This window comes from Labrus mixtus, chromosome 2 (assembly GCF_963584025.1).
Source record: "Labrus mixtus chromosome 2, fLabMix1.1, whole genome shotgun sequence".
Classification (NCBI taxonomy): Eukaryota; Metazoa; Chordata; class Actinopteri; order Labriformes; family Labridae; genus Labrus; species Labrus mixtus.
In genome coordinates this window covers 30,260,475-30,278,461 of record NC_083613.1, presented here as the reverse complement: position 1 = coordinate 30,278,461, position 17,987 = coordinate 30,260,475, and the positions used below count along the sequence as shown (strand labels likewise).

General features: G+C 41.4%; 1 protein-coding gene across 6 annotated transcripts in view; it reads left to right on the top strand.

The window, feature by feature from the left end:
- Positions 1-17,361, top strand: part of ank2a (ankyrin 2a, neuronal) — a 93,590-nt gene extending 76,229 nt beyond the window's left edge. For 5 of the 6 annotated variants that reach the window (XM_061065140.1, XM_061065116.1, XM_061065124.1 and 2 more), the window contains 5 exons: positions 12,739-12,822; positions 13,030-13,194; positions 13,735-13,908; positions 14,093-14,184; positions 15,153-17,361. In XM_061065140.1, the coding sequence (XP_060921123.1) occupies positions 12,739-12,822; positions 13,030-13,194; positions 13,735-13,908; positions 14,093-14,184; positions 15,153-15,360 (723 nt within the window). In that variant the 3' untranslated portion in view covers positions 15,361-17,361. The remainder of the gene's footprint in view (positions 1-12,738; positions 12,823-13,029; positions 13,195-13,734; positions 13,909-14,092; positions 14,185-15,152) is intronic. The other variant, XM_061065103.1, reaches the window with a different exon arrangement.
- Positions 17,362-17,987: the final 626 nt, after the last annotated feature.

The window sequence follows — 17,987 nt, the reverse complement described above, 5'->3', positions numbered from 1 at the left end:
TTTACATATGCAGATATCGTGCGGGGCATTACACATGAAAAACATGCAGAAGCTTCGTTGGGCATCACATCGTCTCAGTTAAGACCTCTTTGGCCTCTATCAGCCATGTCGGAAAATTATAGCACTTACTCCTCCATAGATTATTTTGTCACAGAGATAAGAACAGAGTCTCCTGAGTCAGTGGTATCTCAAAGTGAACTTAGGCCCCTCTCTCCTGACTCACCTGTTCCTCAGTTCAGATCTCACCATATGGGTTATGATGTGGAATTGTCAAGGGACAGGTCATTTACCCCAGAATCAACATTTTCTGACTGGGAAGGCACCGATTTGTGTCTTGAAACGCTGTTTGACGAGACCAGAGCAGAGTCCCCGCAGTCAGTTTTCTCAGACTTTGAACTTGATAAACTATTTAGCAGCAGGGCGTTATCTCCTGAATCATTGTCTTCCGACTTTGATTTTTCGCTCCTGCAGGACTGGTTGGCGGACTTTAGAGCATCCTCCCCAGAATCTGTTACTTCAGTTGAGCATTGCTCTTTGTCTCAAGGCTTGAAGTTTGGCCAGTTGAAGAGTCAACATTGTAACTATTACTTACGGTACTCTGACAGCAGACCAGTATCACCTCGTTCCACACTGTCAGATGATGAGTATTCTCAATTTGGTCTGGAGGAATTGTTTGAGGACTACAGGCCAGATTCGCCAGATTCATATTCTTCCCAAGTCGAGACTGAACAAACAAGCGTCACTTTGACGGCATCCCCAGCACTTCCAGCTGCAAGAACTTTTACATATGCAGATATTGTCCGGGGCACTTCACATGAAAAACATGCAGAAGCTTTGTTGGGCATCACATCGTTCAAGTTGAGACCTCTTTGGCCTCTGTCAGCCTGGTCAGAAAATGAGGGCACTTACTCCTCCATAGATGATTATGTCACTGAGTTAAGAACAGAGTCTCCTGAATCCGTGGCATCTCAAAGTGAACTTAGACCCCTCTCTCCTGACTCACCTGTTCCTCAGTTCAGATCTCACCATATGGGTTATGATGTGGAATTGTCAAGGGACAGGTCATTTAGCCCAGAATCAACATTGTCTGACTGGGAAGGCACCGATTTGTGTCTTGAAACGCTGTTTGACGAGACCAGAGCAGAGTCCCCGCAGTCAGTTTTCTCAGACTTTGAACTTGATAAACTATTTAGCAGCAGGGCGTTATCTCCTGAATCATTGTCTTCCGACTTTGATTTTTCGCTCCTGCAGGACTGGTTGGCGGACTTTAGAGCATCCTCCCCAGAATCTGTTACTTCAGTTGAGCATCGCTCTTTGTCTCAAGGCTTGACGTTTGGCCAGCTGAAGAGTCAACATTGTAACTATTACTTACGGTACTCTGACAGCAGACCAGTATCACCTCGTTCCACACTGTCAGATGATGAGTATTCTCAATTTGGTCTGGAGGAATTGTTTGAGGACTACAGGCCAGATTCGCCAGATTCATATTCTTCCCAAGTCGAGACTGAACAAATAAGCGTCACTTTGACGGCATCCCCAGCACTTCCAGCTGCAAGACCTTTTACATATGCAGATATTGTCTGGGGCACTTCACATGAAAAACATGCAGAAGCTTTGTTGGGCATCACATCATTCAAGTTGAGACCTCTTTGGCCTCTGTCAGCCTGGTCAGAAAATGAGGGCACTTACTCCTCCATAGATGATTATGTCACTGAGGTAAGAACAGAGTCTCCTGAATCCGTGGCATCTCAAAGTGAACTTAGACCCCTCTCTCCTGACTCACCTGTTCCTCAGTTCAGATCTCACCATATGGGTTATGATGTGGAATTGTCAAGGGACAGGTCATTTACCCCAGAATCAACATTGTCTGACTGGGAAGGCACCGATTTGTGTCTTGAAATGCTGTTTGACGAGACCAGAGCAGAGTCCCCGCAGTCAGTTTTCTCAGACTTTGAACTTGATAAGCTATTTAGCAGCAGGGCGTTGTCTCCTGAATCATTGTCTTCCGACTTTGATTTTTCGCTCCTGCAGGACTGGTTGGCGGACTTTAGAGCATCCTCCCCAGAATCTGTTACTTCAGTTGAGCATCGCTCTTTGTCTCAAGGCTTGACGTTTGGCCAGCTGAAGAGTCAACATTGTAACTATTACTTACGGTACTCTGACAGCAGACCAGTATCACCTCGTTCCACACTGTCAGATGATGAGTATTCTCAATTTGGTCTGGAGGAATTGTTTGAGGACTACAGGCCAGATTCGCCAGATTCATATTCTTCCCAAGTCGAGACTGAACAAATAAGCGTCACTTTGACGGCATCCCCAGCACTTCCAGCTGCAAGACCTTTTACATATGCAGATATTGTCTGGGGCACTTCACATGAAAAACATGCAGAAGCTTTGTTGGGCATCACATCATTCAAGTTGAGACCTCTTTGGCCTCTGTCAGCCTGGTCAGAAAATGAGGGCACTTACTCCTCCATAGATGATTATGTCACTGAGGTAAGAACAGAGTCTCCTGAATCCGTGGCATCTCAAAGTGAACTTAGACCCCTCTCTCCTGACTCACCTGTTCCTCAGTTCAGATCTCACCATATGGGTTATGATGTGGAATTGTCAAGGGACAGGTCATTTACCCCAGAATCAACATTTTCTGACTGGGAAGGCACCGATTTGTGTCTTGAAACGCTGTTTGACGAGACCAGAGCAGAGTCCCCGCAGTCAGTTTTCTCAGACTTTGAACTTGATAAACTATTTAGCAGCAGGGCGTTATCTCCTGAATCATTGTCTTCCGACTTTGATTTTTCGCTCCTGCAGGACTGGTTGGCGGACTTTAGAGCATCCTCCCCAGAATCTGTTACTTCAGTTGAGCATCGCTCTTTGTCTCAAGGCTTGAAGTTTGGCCAGTTGAAGAGTCAACATTGTAACTATTACTTACGGTACTCTGACAGCAGACCAGTATCACCTCGTTCCACACTGTCAGATGATGAGTATTCTCAATTTGGTCTGGAGGAATTGTTTGAGGACTACAGGCCAGATTCGCCAGATTCATATTCTTCCCAAGTCGAGACTGAACAAATAAGCGTCACTTTGACGGCATCCCCAGCACTTCCAGCTGCAAGACCTTTTACATATGCAGATATTGTCTGGGGCACTTCACATGAAAAACATGCAGAAGCTTTGTTGGGCATCACATCATTCAAGTTGAGACCTCTTTGGCCTCTGTCAGCCTGGTCAGAAAATGAGGGCACTTACTCCTCCATAGATGATTATGTCACTGAGGTAAGAACAGAGTCTCCTGAATCCGTGGCATCTCAAAGTGAACTTAGACCCCTCTCTCCTGACTCACCTGTTCCTCAGTTCAGATCTCACCATATGGGTTATGATGTGGAATTGTCAAGGGACAGGTCATTTACCCCAGAATCAACATTTTCTGACTGGGAAGGCACCGATTTGTGTCTTGAAACGCTGTTTGACGAGACCAGAGCAGAGTCCCCGCAGTCAGTTTTCTCAGACTTTGAACTTGATAAACTATTTAGCAGCAGGGCGTTATCTCCTGAATCATTGTCTTCCGACTTTGATTTTTCGCTCCTGCAGGACTGGTTGGCGGACTTTAGAGCATCCTCCCCAGAATCTGTTACTTCAGTTGAGCATCGCTCTTTGTCTCAAGGCTTGAAGTTTGGCCAGTTGAAGAGTCAACATTGTAACTATTACTTACGGTACTCTGACAGCAGACCAGTATCACCTCGTTCCACACTGTCAGATGATGAGTATTCTCAATTTGGTCTGGAGGAATTGTTTGAGGACTACAGGCCAGATTCGCCAGATTCAGATAATTCTCAAGTTGATGCTAAACGAACAAGCGTCACTTTGACGGCATCCCCAGCACTTCCGCCTGTCAGACCTTTTACATATGCAGATATCGTGCGGGGCATTACACATGAAAAACATGCAGAAGCTTCGTTGGGCATCACATCGTCTCAGTTGAGACCTCTTTGGCCTCTATCAGCCATGTCGGAAAATTATAGCACTTACTCCTCCATAGATTATTTTGTCACAGAGATAAGAACAGAGTCTCCTGAATCCGTGGCATCTCAAAGTGAACTTAGACCCCTCTCTCCTGACTCACCTGTTACTCAGTTCAGATCTCACCATATGGGTTATGATGTGGAATTGTCAAGGGACAGGTCGTTTACCCCAGAATCAACATTTTCTGACTGGGAAGGCACTGATTTGTGTCTTGAAACGCTGTTTGATGAGACCAGAGCAGAGTCCCCGCAGTCAGTTTTCTCAGACTTTGAACTTGATAAGCTATTTAGCAGTAGGGCGTTGTCTCCTGAATCATTGTCTTACGACTTTGATTTTTCGCTCCTGCAGGACTGGTTGGCAGACTTTAGAGCATCCTCCCCAGAGTCATTTACTTCAGTTGAGCATCGCTCTTTGTCTCAAGGCTTGACGTTTGGCCAGCTGAAGAGTCAGTATTTTAACTATTACTTACGGTACTCTGACAGCAGACCAGTATCACCTCGTTCCACACTGTCAGATGATGAGTATTCTCAATTTGGTCTGGAGGAATTGTTTGAGGACCACAGGCCAGATTCACCAGATTCATATACTTCTCAAGTTCATCGTATTGATTCTGGCATTTTAAGTTCTGAAACTGGTGAATTAAAATTAACAGGTCCTTGTCAATATGAAGTGAAATATGATTTCAAAGAGGTACCTTCAGTTTCAGAGTTTATTTCACCCCCATCCTCCATAGTACATCTGGAAGATGTAAATCTTTTTATCCCAACCTATTCCCTAACTGCCCCGAGGCAATATTCTCCAGAATCGTTTGCCTCACTTGATGAGTTCACTGCCCTTTCTACTGAATCACAAATCCTCAAGTTTGATTGTAACTTTTTCAGGTATTTGTCAGAAAGCAGATCTATTTCACCAGACTCCACAATGCTGGAGAGAGATGATACTGATTCATGTCATTGTGCTAATTTTGATGTGGTCAGACCAGATTCTCCTGAATCTATTGTGATTGAAAGTGAATTCCATGAGTCCTTAAGTGAAATGCCATTACAAAATGAGTACACACAATCATTCCTTCACTACTGGCTCTCTGAATTAAGTCCATCTACCACTCAAATTAATGAACCACCTGGAAATTTAGATCAGGTTTCCAACATTCTGCCAGTAGGAAAAAGGCCTCCAGATGAGAAAGTTTCCACAAACAGACCTTTATACAATCCAATATCTGGGAGATTAATGGCACATGTATGTGATCCTGTTTATAAGGGGAAATATGCCTGTAATGTGGTTAATTTCTTTGGTGATTCAGTGTACAAATGCTGTGAGAAAGATTTTGATCAAAACAAGTTTGGATTTGTATCTGGCAGCTTGGGGGATCCTCAAAGTCAAACCAATTCATGTGATAGTGAAAGCAACATGGCAGATGCCAAACCATTACAAGAGTTGTCAATATCCCACTCATTAGAACCTAATCTGAAAGTAACAGATGAATTGCCTGAAAAGCTAATGCCAACATCTGGAACATGTGAGGTAGGACCCATACCTCCTGCCTTAAACACTGATGACCAGCCTTTTTTTATCAGGCCTCCTCCCTGGACAGCAAAGAATCAAGACTAGATCAGGTCAGACAGTACAGGATTTACCAGGTTTGTACTGAGTTAAGTCACATGCCATATGTAGATCAAAAACCTAAATGTTATCATGCTGTCTTGCTGGAGGAGGCGTTCCACCTACAACATAAACAACATAAATGGCCAAACCCTGAATCACAATTAAAGATGACAATTGCCCAAGATTTGTTTTCCAAGAACATGAAAAGAAAACCCATGAATGATGAAGAGAGTTCAAGTTCCTTCGTGCCGGTAAGACAGAGCAAGCTCTTGCTAAGTAGTGATTGCAGTGTTGCTTCAATAGTGACATGGCAGTAAATAAGATGTGAATGTAGAACTCTTGCCCCAGTATTTCACTAATAACATCCATGGCCTCGCTGTCTTGTTGTGGCATGTTTGCATTAGAGCAGAAAAAAAATGACTGTCAGTGAAGCACAACAAAAATGACTTGTTGTTCCTGTCTTAGTCAAATGAGCTTCTTGTTCTAGTATGGAATAGTTTCATAAGGTGCATTAAAAAGGACTGCCTGTGAACTGACCCCTTCAATCCACAGGACTTTGTGTGTCTTAGTTGTATTTTTGCCTTAATGTTATAGTGTTTTTTTTCGAAGATTACATTTCACTTTAGTTTAACTATGGTAGGGCCGTTTTGATCATTGCTTAACAGCCATAAAAGTCTAAACCAATCAATGTACTTGCCACAGCTAAAGTCATATACAGTTTGTTTTAGTTTTTCTTCTGATTGTAAGGAAAGAGCTACCACAGTTTTCATTATGGATATAAAAAAACAGACCAAAGAGGCTTACAACTGTATTAACCCTCTTAATGCGTTCTAACATTACAATGTCCCCTTGGTAGTCGTGTCAAATAAAGTGCAGCTATGCATTGAAAAGAAAACTGCTAAATGCTTTTAAAAATGTTTTAATTGTATATATGAAGGAGTATGTCTCTTGGCTGTAGACATAACTCTAACTGCAGCATTATTGATGTTTCTGGAAATATGAAACCAGACTTGTAGTTGACAAACAGAACAAGCCTTTGACTGTGACAAATACTTTAAGCTTGGTAGGTTTACCTTTTTCATGGGGAGTGCAATGCTTCTTGTCCTTATGTTATGACAGTGCAGCCGGACACCATGTATTTGAAACAAGTAATTAGTTCTGCATGCCCCTTCTAGTTACACCAAAATATTGGTATTGATATACCAATATTTGATATTGCCTAGAGTTCATTTGTGCCCATGTTGTATTACCATTAAATAATATGGTGTTAAAATATATAATGGAATTCATTGCAATCTCTAAACATGCTTTCACCTAGAATAAAACAAACATATATTGACATAGTTTGATGCTGTTGATGCATTAATTGTGTGTAAAGCATTTTAAATTTGATCTGATCTGTAAGATGGATGTAATTAAAATATCTTAGTTACAACTGTAATGACCAAAATGCAACTGGGCTCCAAGTGAATTTCTTTACTGTGAGACTCTTAACTCATATTTCATATCCACGGCCTGTTCTTCACAAATGCATGCTTCATTTGACATCACCTTTTAAAAAGAAAATCATATATCATATTTATCATTTTTCCACTCCATTGTGTCATTTCTTTCAGGTATCAACAGAGTCTTCCAGGACAAATCTCTCAGAATCTTCATCAAAACAAAGAGATGTTCATTTAGGATGGACTCAGGTTTTTCCATCCGAAACACCTTCCTTTCCAAATGATTCAAAAACATTTTCCACTGAAAAAGTAGAATTACCAAATTCAGGTACTTTTGACCTTAGACCAAAACAATCTGAAATCACGTTGACTGATCAAAGTAGCTCACCACAGGAAAAAGATGTTTTGCTGTCATTACCACAACTAAGTGAGAATCGTGACTTTGCTAAACCAAGCTCAGTGATCTCAGACTCACTCTGTCTAACTTCCCAAGACAGTCCAGATGACCAAATAGTCATATCTGATGATTCCACTCTAAAACCACCAGAGTCGGAGTCGCCTCAGCTTGACCAATTGCTTTCAGATCTGGAGGAGATGAAATTTAAGTTTAGACCAGAGACACTTGAACACACTTTGTCAGAATCTAGTAATGGAAGTCTTGAAGATGATCAAATTTACAAGTTTGATGAGCTTTCACCTGAAGATTGTTGTCCCACAGAAGTTAGTGATACCTTAAAAGTAAGCGGGCCATCTGCTTTTCAGCGAGCTGAAGATACTAAGCTTACAAATGAAGCCCTTGCGGAGCTGCCACATATTCCGTTCTCCATTGAAATTGAACCTGAAGTAATGCCAGTCTCTCCTGATCGAACAAATAACTATGAGACAAGCGAAGGATCAAGCCAATTTAAAGATAGTTCTGTGTCCCCTGCTCAGTCCCTTTCAATTGCCGAATCTGACAAAATAAGTGAAGGGACTGGATCATCACTGAATATTGCCATGAACATTTTCCCGTCTGAGAAATTTGATAAGAATGTTACTGATACATTTCCGTTAGCGACTTTATCCAAAGGATCTGCAAATAGTCAGCCCAACATACCTGAACAACATCAAACCACTTTCTGTGAAGAAGATTCTACATCTGAATTTCTGCAATGTCAAGAAGACATGGAATCTGCTAAAGCATCCAAACACTCAAGGGGTGCAACAGAGGATTTTTTAAAACAAGATGAAACTACACATTCAGGGGAGGCAACTTCTGTTGAATCTACTCCAAGTGACGATTTTTCTTCTCACTCTCTTTCTGATTTGACTCGAGTGACAGTTACACGATTCAGAGAGTTCAGCTTTGACCAACAAGTGATGTTCGTCTCTCTCGAAGGGAATTCGGAGACATCCTCAGATGAGTCTAGGCCAAGGACCAGTGGACAGTTTTCAGAGGTAGACTATGAGGGCTTTGTCCCTCAGCCCATTTCAGTTCCACCCAAGGCAGAGACAACTTTATCTTCCTCTGATGAAGAGTATAACATCTCACCTGGGTATGCAAATATCACTTCTACTGCAAGCAACTTTAATGACAAATTGTCCTCAATAACTTCAACCAAAGTGTCTTTCCAAGGCAAGTTTAAAAATCCAGAGGAACAAAATCTAACTAGTCCTCATGATGAAGATTCTACAACTGACAATCTGCAAAGTCAAGAGGAAGTTGAATCATCGTTATTAACCAATGACTCATGGAGTCCAGCAGAGGAAATTTCAACACAAAGTACCCAAAATGAAGTTAGACAAATAGTCAAGGCAATGTCTCTTGAATCTACTCAGAGTGAAGACTTTACTTCTCAGTCTCTTTCTGATTTGACTCCACTAACAGTTACACGTGTACGACAGTTCAGTCTTGACGAACTGTTGCAAGTCCCCTCCCAAGGGAATTCTGAGACATCCTCAGATGGAGCTAGGCCAAGGACCAGTGGACAGTTTTCAGAAGTAGACTATGAGGGCTTTGTCTCTCAGCCTATTTTGGTTCCACCCAAGACAGAGATAACTTTATCCTCCTCTGATGAAGAGTATGACATCTCACCTGGGTCCGTTAAGAAAACTTCTAACACAACCAACTACACTGACAAATTTCCCTTGACATCTTTACCCAACGTATCTTCAATGGGTCAGCTTGAAATATCGGATCGAACTGGCCTTTTTAATGAAGATTCTACACCTGAAGTTCTGCAAAGTCAGGAAAAGTTTGAATCAATCTTTTTAACTAATGACTTGTGGAGTCCAGCAGAAGAAATATCAACACAAAGTACCCAGAATGAAGTTACACATTTTGGAAAGGCGATTTCTGTTGAATCCACTCAAAGTGAAGATGTTTCTTCTTCGGCTCTTTCTGATTTAACTCCAGAAACAGTCACACATGCCAGACAGTTCAGCTATGAAGAACTGCTGGAGACACACTCAGATGAGGAAAGGCCAAGGGTCAGTGGACAGTCATCAGAAGAATCTCCAACTCAAGTGGAGTATGAGTGTGGTGTCTCTAAGCCCATTTCAGTTCAATGCAAAGCAGAGATGACTTCCTCTTCCTCTGATGAGGAGTACTACATCCCACCTGGGAAAGCAAATACCACTTCTACCACAAACAAATATACTGACAAATTTCCCCTGATATCTTTACCCAATGTATCTTCAAAGAGCCAGCTTGAATTACCTGAGGAGAATCGAACTGGCCTTTGTAATGAAGATTCTGCTCCTGAAATTCTGCAAAGTCAGGAAAAGTTTGAATCAACCTTTTTAACTAATGACTTATGGAGTCCAGCAGAAGAAATATCGACACAAAGTACCCAAAATAAAGTCACACATATAGTCAAGGCAATTTCTGTTGAATCTAATCTAAGTGAAGGCTTGACTTCTCAGTCTCTTTCTGATTTAACTTCAGGAACAGTTACATGTTTACGACAGTTCAGCCATGACAAACTGTTGCAAGTTCCCTCCAAAGGGAATTCTGAGACATCCTCAGATGAGGCTAGGCCAAGGACTAGTGGACAGTTTTCAGATGTAGACCATAAGTGCTTTGTCTCTCAGCCCATTTCAGTTCCACCCAAGGCAGAGATAACTTTATCCTCCTCTGATGAAGAGTATGACATCTCACCTGGGTCCGTTCCGAAAACTTCTAACACAACCAACTACACTGACAAATGTCCCTTGACCTCTTTACCCAATGTTTCTTCAAAGGGTCAGCTTGAAATACCTGAGGAGAATCCAACTGGCCTTTGTAATGAAGATTCTACATCTGAAATTCTGCAAAGTCAGGAAAAGTTTGAATCAGCCTTTTTAACTAATGACTTGTGGAGTCCAGCAGAAGAAATATCAACACAAAGTACCCAGAATGAAGTCACACATTTTAGAAAGGCAATTTCTGTTGAATCCACTCAAAGTGAAGATGTTTCTTCTCCGGCTCTTTGTGATTTGACTCCAGAAACAGTCACACATGCCAGACAGTTCAGCTATGAAGAACTGCTGGAGACACCGTCAGATGAGAATAGGCCAAGGGTCAGTGGACAGTCATCAGAAGAATCTCCGACTCAAGTGGAGTATGAGTGTGTTGTCTCTCAGCCCACTTCAGTCAAATGCAAAGCAGAGATGACTTCCTCTTCCTCTGATGAGGAGTACAACATCGCCCATGGGAATGCAAATACCCCTTCTGCCACTCACAACAATACTGACAAATTTCCCCTGATATCTTTACCCAATGTATCTTCAAAGGGCCAGCTTGAATTACCTGAGGAGAATCAAACTGGCCTTTGTAATGAAGATTCTGCTCCTGAAATTCTGCAAAGTCAGGAAAAGTTTGAATCAGTCTTTTTAACTAATGACTTATGGAGTCCAGCAGAAGAAATATCAACACAAAGTACCCAGAATGAAGTCACACATTTTGGAAAGGCGATTTCTGTTGAATCCACTCAAAGTGAAGATGTTTCTTCTCCGGCTCTTTCTGATTTAACTCCAGAAACAGTCACACTTGCCAGACAGTTCAGCTATGAAGAACTGCTGGAGACATCCTCAGATGAGAATAGGCCAAGGGTCAGTGGACAGTCATCAGAAGAATCTCAGACTCAAGTGAACTATGAGTGTTTTGGCTCTCAGCCCATTTCAGTCAAATGCAAATCCGAGATTAATTCCTCTTCCTCTGATGAGGAGTACAACATCGCCCATGGGAATGCAAATACCCCTTCTGCCACTCACAACAATACAGACATGCCTCCAGATTATGCATCAGTTGTTCGAAGTGGCACAGGAAGCCCAACTTTTCAATTCTCTGATCCAGAGCCTTTCTTTGACTGCAGACAAGCAGCATCCGATTTTTCAGAGACTGATGAACTCGATACAGGTGCAGATGAGCCAGAGGAACATCTCAGCTTTTGTAGGATGCAAGACAAGGTGAATCGAAGAGTCCTTCTGTCCTCTGGAAGTGAAGATTATGTGGATGCTCATTTTGTTCCCGAACCTCTTCAGAATGTGCAGGAAGAGAATGAAGAATTATTAGGCTATTCAGAAGATTCAGATGAAGAATTCTTCTTATTTGAGGCTGCACAACCGCATCCTGTTGCAAAAATTGGAGCACATGATGATACTGATACATTTGTGACAAGGGTAAGATGAGATGTGATAAACCACCCCAACCTGCAACCTTTTCCCAGAGCTGAGCTTAACCAAATACTGTAATAGCTAACCCTGCAGCTACATGGATGGGATCCAAATCTCCCCATAACCATTTATTTTGTTTGTTTTCAGACCTAACCAGTCCTAACTCAGCATGTCAATAAGTTTCCTCTAACCACCTGAATCACTCATGCTGTACCAATTTCATGAGCTCCATGGTTTTCCATCTGCAAAAAAAGCACATGAATTCTTTAACTTAGTAAAAGCATGGTTTGGTTTCTCCAAGTTACAGACTGTCATGTTGCACTTTCCATGGTGAAGTATTACATTTAAGTGTAAAATTCTCAAATTTAGTGGAAAGTTCATCATGACACTCCGCTAACCGCTTGCTTTGCTGCAAACATTGATTTCATTCATTGTGATTGATTTACTCAAATGGATTTGTGTTGCTCGGTCAGGAGATCATCGCACAGCTCGGATCAATGTCAGAAAGTTCAGATGATGAATTTTTAACGACCAGGATAGTGCGAAGGAGAGTTGTCATTCAGGTATCTGATTTAGCATGATGGATGGTGTTTTAAACGAGTGTAGAGAGTGTGACTTTCAAACACCTGTCTTTAACCAGGCTTGGTTTTCACTGTCAGGTTGAAGTGTGAAACCATCTAACAATCTAACATCTCATCAAGATGGGTAAAAAAAAAAAGATTTGCGTTTGAAGATTTCCTTGGGGTTTATAAGAAACCTGCCATTTGATTTGCATACATGGCTGAACCTCGTCCAGGTCTTTTATGCCGCTGTGATTGCTGTTTGATTTGTCAACCTACTGTAACCTTTTTAACCCTGAGAATGCCACTTTGTATCCTGTGTCCCAAACTATCTGTTGAGTCACTGAATAACCACCTTTTCATGCCTATCTGTTTTTTTCTCTAATATGCTGTGTGTGTTGTGAAACCAGTTAACATGACACTGACCCAATGAGCATCCCTGATTATTGTTTCTCTGGTTTCTCTTGCAGGCTGATGAAATGCCCGACCTCCCCACTCAGTCTGTGACTGAAGAAAAGTACAAGGATGAAAACGGACACATCGTGGTGAAAAAGGTAATGATTTCATACTAATGTATCATATGGTAGCATATAACGTGGCAACAGCAGCCAGTACAGCTTCACTAAGAAACAGGACTTTTGGTACATTGTTGCCCTTTCTCATTTTTGCTTTCTCTAATGTTTTTAACAGTATAAGGTTGTTTTTTATTTCCTTTTAACAAGTCTTCACCACCTTGTCGTGTTTGTTAACGTGATCTTTAGGTTACCCGAAAAATCATTCGCAAGTGTGTATCTGCGGATGGTGTGGAGCTTGAAGAGGTTTCGATTGAAGGAGCTCCCCAGGGGTCCCTACGTGTGGCAGAGGGAGATGGATACTCTAAGGTGGTGAAGCGGACTGTACTGAAGAGCGAAGGAGACCACACAGAGGTATGTGTACTGTAAATTATGTGTGTTGATTTCATAAGCCTTTTTTCAGATTGTGACTCCACAACAGTGCTGTTTTGAAGCTCCGCCTTCATTACACCTTTGAACTTTCATATTGATTCCACAGCAGAGTAATATTTGTCTGTGATTTCACATTGCTTAACAGCGTTGTGGAAGCATGAGAGGCAAGACAGAGAGCTTCAAATACACACACACACACACACTCAGACATGCACACACACACACAGTGCTGTTCACCCTTAATGGCTCTGCCGTCTTACGGTGATCCCACCCCCCTTTAACCCCTCTGTTCTTTATTCCGAGACATGCAGAGTAGGGACGACTTGGTCCCACCATTATGCCTCTGTGATATTCATTAGAAATTGAGACATTACAGGGGCGTGAATATTGCGCCTTGAACTGGCAATATGAATAGGGCTATAATCTAAAACATCTACCTTTTGCAGAAAATCCAAATTGTTTAATTGTAGTAGTTTAAACTGGAATATATCAACAAGCTAATAACCCTTTTCATTGAATCAGGTAACATTTGTTGAGTGTGAAGGGTTCTCTGCATCAAAACAAGAGACAGCTGAAGGTGGAAAGGTCAGACGCACAGAAAGGACAACGGTAGTCGAGGGTGAAAGGACAATGACACATCAAGGGGATCCATCCTTGGCCTCTGACCTCCCCTCAGCCAACGATGACTTCAAACAGGTTTGTTTCTGAGATCCTAATTTAACCATGACGTATTAGCTGGCACATGTTTACCTGATATCCTGTCTGTAAGGCCCTAATTTGATTCCAGTATGGCAGTGTATAACTTAATCTAGCCTCCTTATATTTTCATGATTTAAATTGTTGAATTATTTTTTATTTTTCCTTCTTTTTATGCCATCAGGCATTAGGCTATATGAGTGGTTTTAGCAGAACAGAGCTCCCTCATGTGGTAGAAAGAGAGACTGTCAAGGAAGACGGAACTGTGGTCAGGAGGTGTGTGAGGGCTGGAGTGCACTTGTGTGTGGTTGTGTGTGTGTGTGTGTGTGTGTGTGTGTGTGTGTGTGTGTGTGTGTGTGTGTGTGTGTGTGTTTAACTGCTTGATTTTTTTGAGTGTGATTTCTTACATTCACAGCCATGCAAAGGTTTTTTTTTATCTTACTAATATTGACTAATGTTTGTTAATGTTGCTATCATTAACAACTTAGCTAACAATCAATAACAACCAATGAGACGTGCTTTTATATTTTTGGTTAACAGAAGACACCTTCTCGCCTTTTTTTAAGTGAGTCATATAGCAGTTGGCCTCCTCTGTGAATGCAGTAGAGGTTGATTTGGCAGATTGGATCATGTATTTTTACATTGCTAATTTAAGTGTGGTTAAAGGTATAATATGCAACATATAAAACATTAATATGGCATCTTTAAAATATATCCTAACTAAATGTAAAAAAAAAAGTAATGACTTTATAAAAAATGAGTGAAGTCAAACTCCCTAAAGGTTTGTTGTTGTTAGCCCTGTGTTCACACTGACCAGATGGCACCCCCTTGAGGCAAAAGGGGAACACAGCAACACAAAGGTGTTTGTTTCAGTTTCATAGGTGTGTCGGTGAGTGGTTGATTACGTCATGTACAAGTGGGATGTAGACTCAATGCCAAAGAGCACTAAAGTTGTTTTCACGACTAATAATTGGGGGAACACCTTGATAAGGCTCGGTTTATATGTCAGGGGTCAAATTGTATGTTATTCACCCCAAGTCAGGATTTAAACTTACACCTGTTAAAAGTGTTTTTTGGTTAAAGCATCCATGAAAACTGAACTAACAAAGCATGAAACATTTTTCTAATTGTTGTTTCTCCTGTGTAAGATGAAGCAGGTTTAGCATGCAAGGTGCTGGTTGTTTGTGGACGCTGACCTGTCTTTCTCTTTTTTGTATCTACCTCCACCCTGGCTCCATTTCAAGGGCCCACATGCGTAAAGGTCGGACCCTCAGACGAACAGTGGCGAAGGGAGCTGGGCAGCGCAAACAGGTCCTTCTAGAGCAAGTGGACAACCCCAGAAAAGGGTCAAAAACACATGATCTCCAGCAGCATCTCCAGCAGCTCTTTCACCGCTACTATGAAGAAGAATCGGAGGACACCGATGAGGACGTAGAGGAGGAGGACGAGTAGAAGAATGTGTAACACTCTCCCCCCACTCCCTGGCTCTGCCCATGCTAAAGAATCCCCCCCTCCCCCCCTCCCTGTAATCCTATGCATTAGCCACATGCAATCCCAGGGTGCACCACTGCACCCTAAAGCTACCACAGTCTTCCCGTTACAGTCCCGGAAGATGAGCTTTTTGTTCACACTTTGGAGTCGTCTTCCTAAGCTAGAATAATGTCCTCATCATTTTCCTTTTCATGTTCTGATGCTGTTTTACCTTTTTTCTTTTTTTTTGTGACCAAAGAAAGCCTTCTGTCGTTTCCCTGATTACTTTCCACATCAGAATTGTCTTTGATATGTTTGTCTTGATGCTGCGGTGAAGCAACAACAACAACAAGAGAAAAAAACGAAAAAAGAACACTATTTACATCGACTAACTCACAAACCTCCCGAGGGTAAGGACCACTTCACGTGCAAAATACTGGTATTACTCTCCGAGTAGGTGCTTGGACTTTAAAGACAGTATCCCACACTGCACTGCCTCTCACAACTACAGTTTCTCAGATATTGCTCACCCCACAACCCATAAAAAAAAACGGTCTCACTTACTGTACTAGCCTGTTTGCTCTTCTGATTCAGGTGATGAAGATGTCACACAGAGGAAAACCCGACTGTATCGACACTGAATTTAACTACTGCTGCTGCTGCTGTGTTTTGTGTAGGCTATGTGTAACCTGTCCTTGGGAATTATATATTATCTATAATCTAGACATCAGTAGCCTAGGAACTAATAATCACTCATGTGAAGTAGAGCAGGCATGACTAATCAACATCTTGTCATTTTGATCCCAGCTTTGACTGCTTTGTAGTTCGACAGATTGCCCTTTCTCTGCCTCTCTTTTCTCTTCTCTGTGTGTCTTTCTTTCTCTGTCATCACGTTTCTTTCTTTTCTGTTCTCTGTCTTTTTCTCTTAAATTGTTAGAAATGGACTAATTGATAATGTTGGATGAATGTGTAGAAGAGTGTGTGTGTGTGTGTGTGTGTGTGTGTCCATGCATGTGTGTAATGCTGCGTTGTCAGCTAGTTTGAAGAGGGTATTGTCTAAGTGGTGTTTAGCTCATGTAAACTCTTGTGTTTTTTTAATTGTATTATTATTTTATTTTTGTTTGTTTGTTTTTGACAAGTAGAGACAATCTTGATTATTTTTTAAATATAAATATATATCAGTGAGGAGCTTTCCTCCCCTCCCCTCAGATTTGGCACTGGTAAATTAGATTGTCACAGTCGCTTCAAGGATACTTGTCACTAAATGAGATTTGAGGTAAGGTGATCAGGTTTTATTCATTATTTAATGTAGAATTTATATGTTTATCGTATGAAAAAGAAAGTGTTGGACCAGGTGTTGGCATTGGTGTGTGTGTGTGTGTGTGTGTGTGTGTGTGTGTGTGTGTGTGTGTGTGTGAGTGAATGAGCCTGTGAGCAAAGTAAGAGTGCGTGCCAGTTTCAGTCAGCAAACTAAAGACACATATATTTTACACATATGCACTCCTGAATGTCAGGAGGGATCACCTCCCTGCTTTTTTGTGCACACAATCTGAGGTACAGTATATCTTTAGCCACTGAGAGCGTCTCATTTCGGAGTGACAGATGATAAATACATGGTGGTGTTACACCAGACACGCGTAATGAAGCAGGCGGACAGCTTAAATATACCATTACTCACTGCTCTGAGCATCGCTACTGTATGTATCTACAACATGTAATGTATTTATTTAACTATCACTGTTTACTTTTGTGATTTAGAAAAATGTAAAATGCAAAACTAGTGGAAGTTCACTGTGACAGGTATGCTTTTAATTTGAAAAATCAGCATCCCTTTTTCTGTGATGATGACAGCTATATACATATACAATGCATATATGAATATCTATAAGGGCATGTATTACTGTATCAAAATTCAAAAAGACAAAAACAAAATGGCTGCAGTGTGTCTATGGCTGATAGAGAATAAAAATCTACAAATGTAAAGTGTTGTATCTTGTTCTATCTTCTGGATAGGTGCAGTTGTATTGATTGCACACTTTAACATACAATATAATTCATATTTTTAAACTGTAGTTTAACTAAGAATGGTTTGAAAAAGGTTTGCATTTTACATAATATAGCTGCATGCTTTAATCTCTGTCACTTGGACATGGGAGAGTCAGGGCAGGAGTGTAGGCATGTGCTGCCCCCTGCTGGGCATCAGAGGTAGTGGAGAAATCTCAGCAGCAAATCCTGATGTGTAAAAAAATCCTTTAAATGTGAGTTTTCACGTAAAGTTCAACAGTGTGGGAGTCTACCTGTGTGTATGTTTATTAAATGATGTGCACTCAGTCCTACAGTGTAAACATGGAGGCTACTTGTTTTCTGCTTCTAGCCTTTCGTTAAATAAATGACTAATATAGGGTCAGTGGGGGGTCCCCAGTCAGTTACAACATGTACAGCAAATGTACACAGTTAGCAAGGGTCTAGCTGGTTCACTGCAAAAACGAATCTTACCAAGTGTATACGTTTAATTTCTAGTCAGAACTGTTTAATTAAGTTTCTTGGAATAAGGCATTACCTCATATTTCATGACACTTAAGTCAATTTGTCTTCTGGACTCTTTGTTG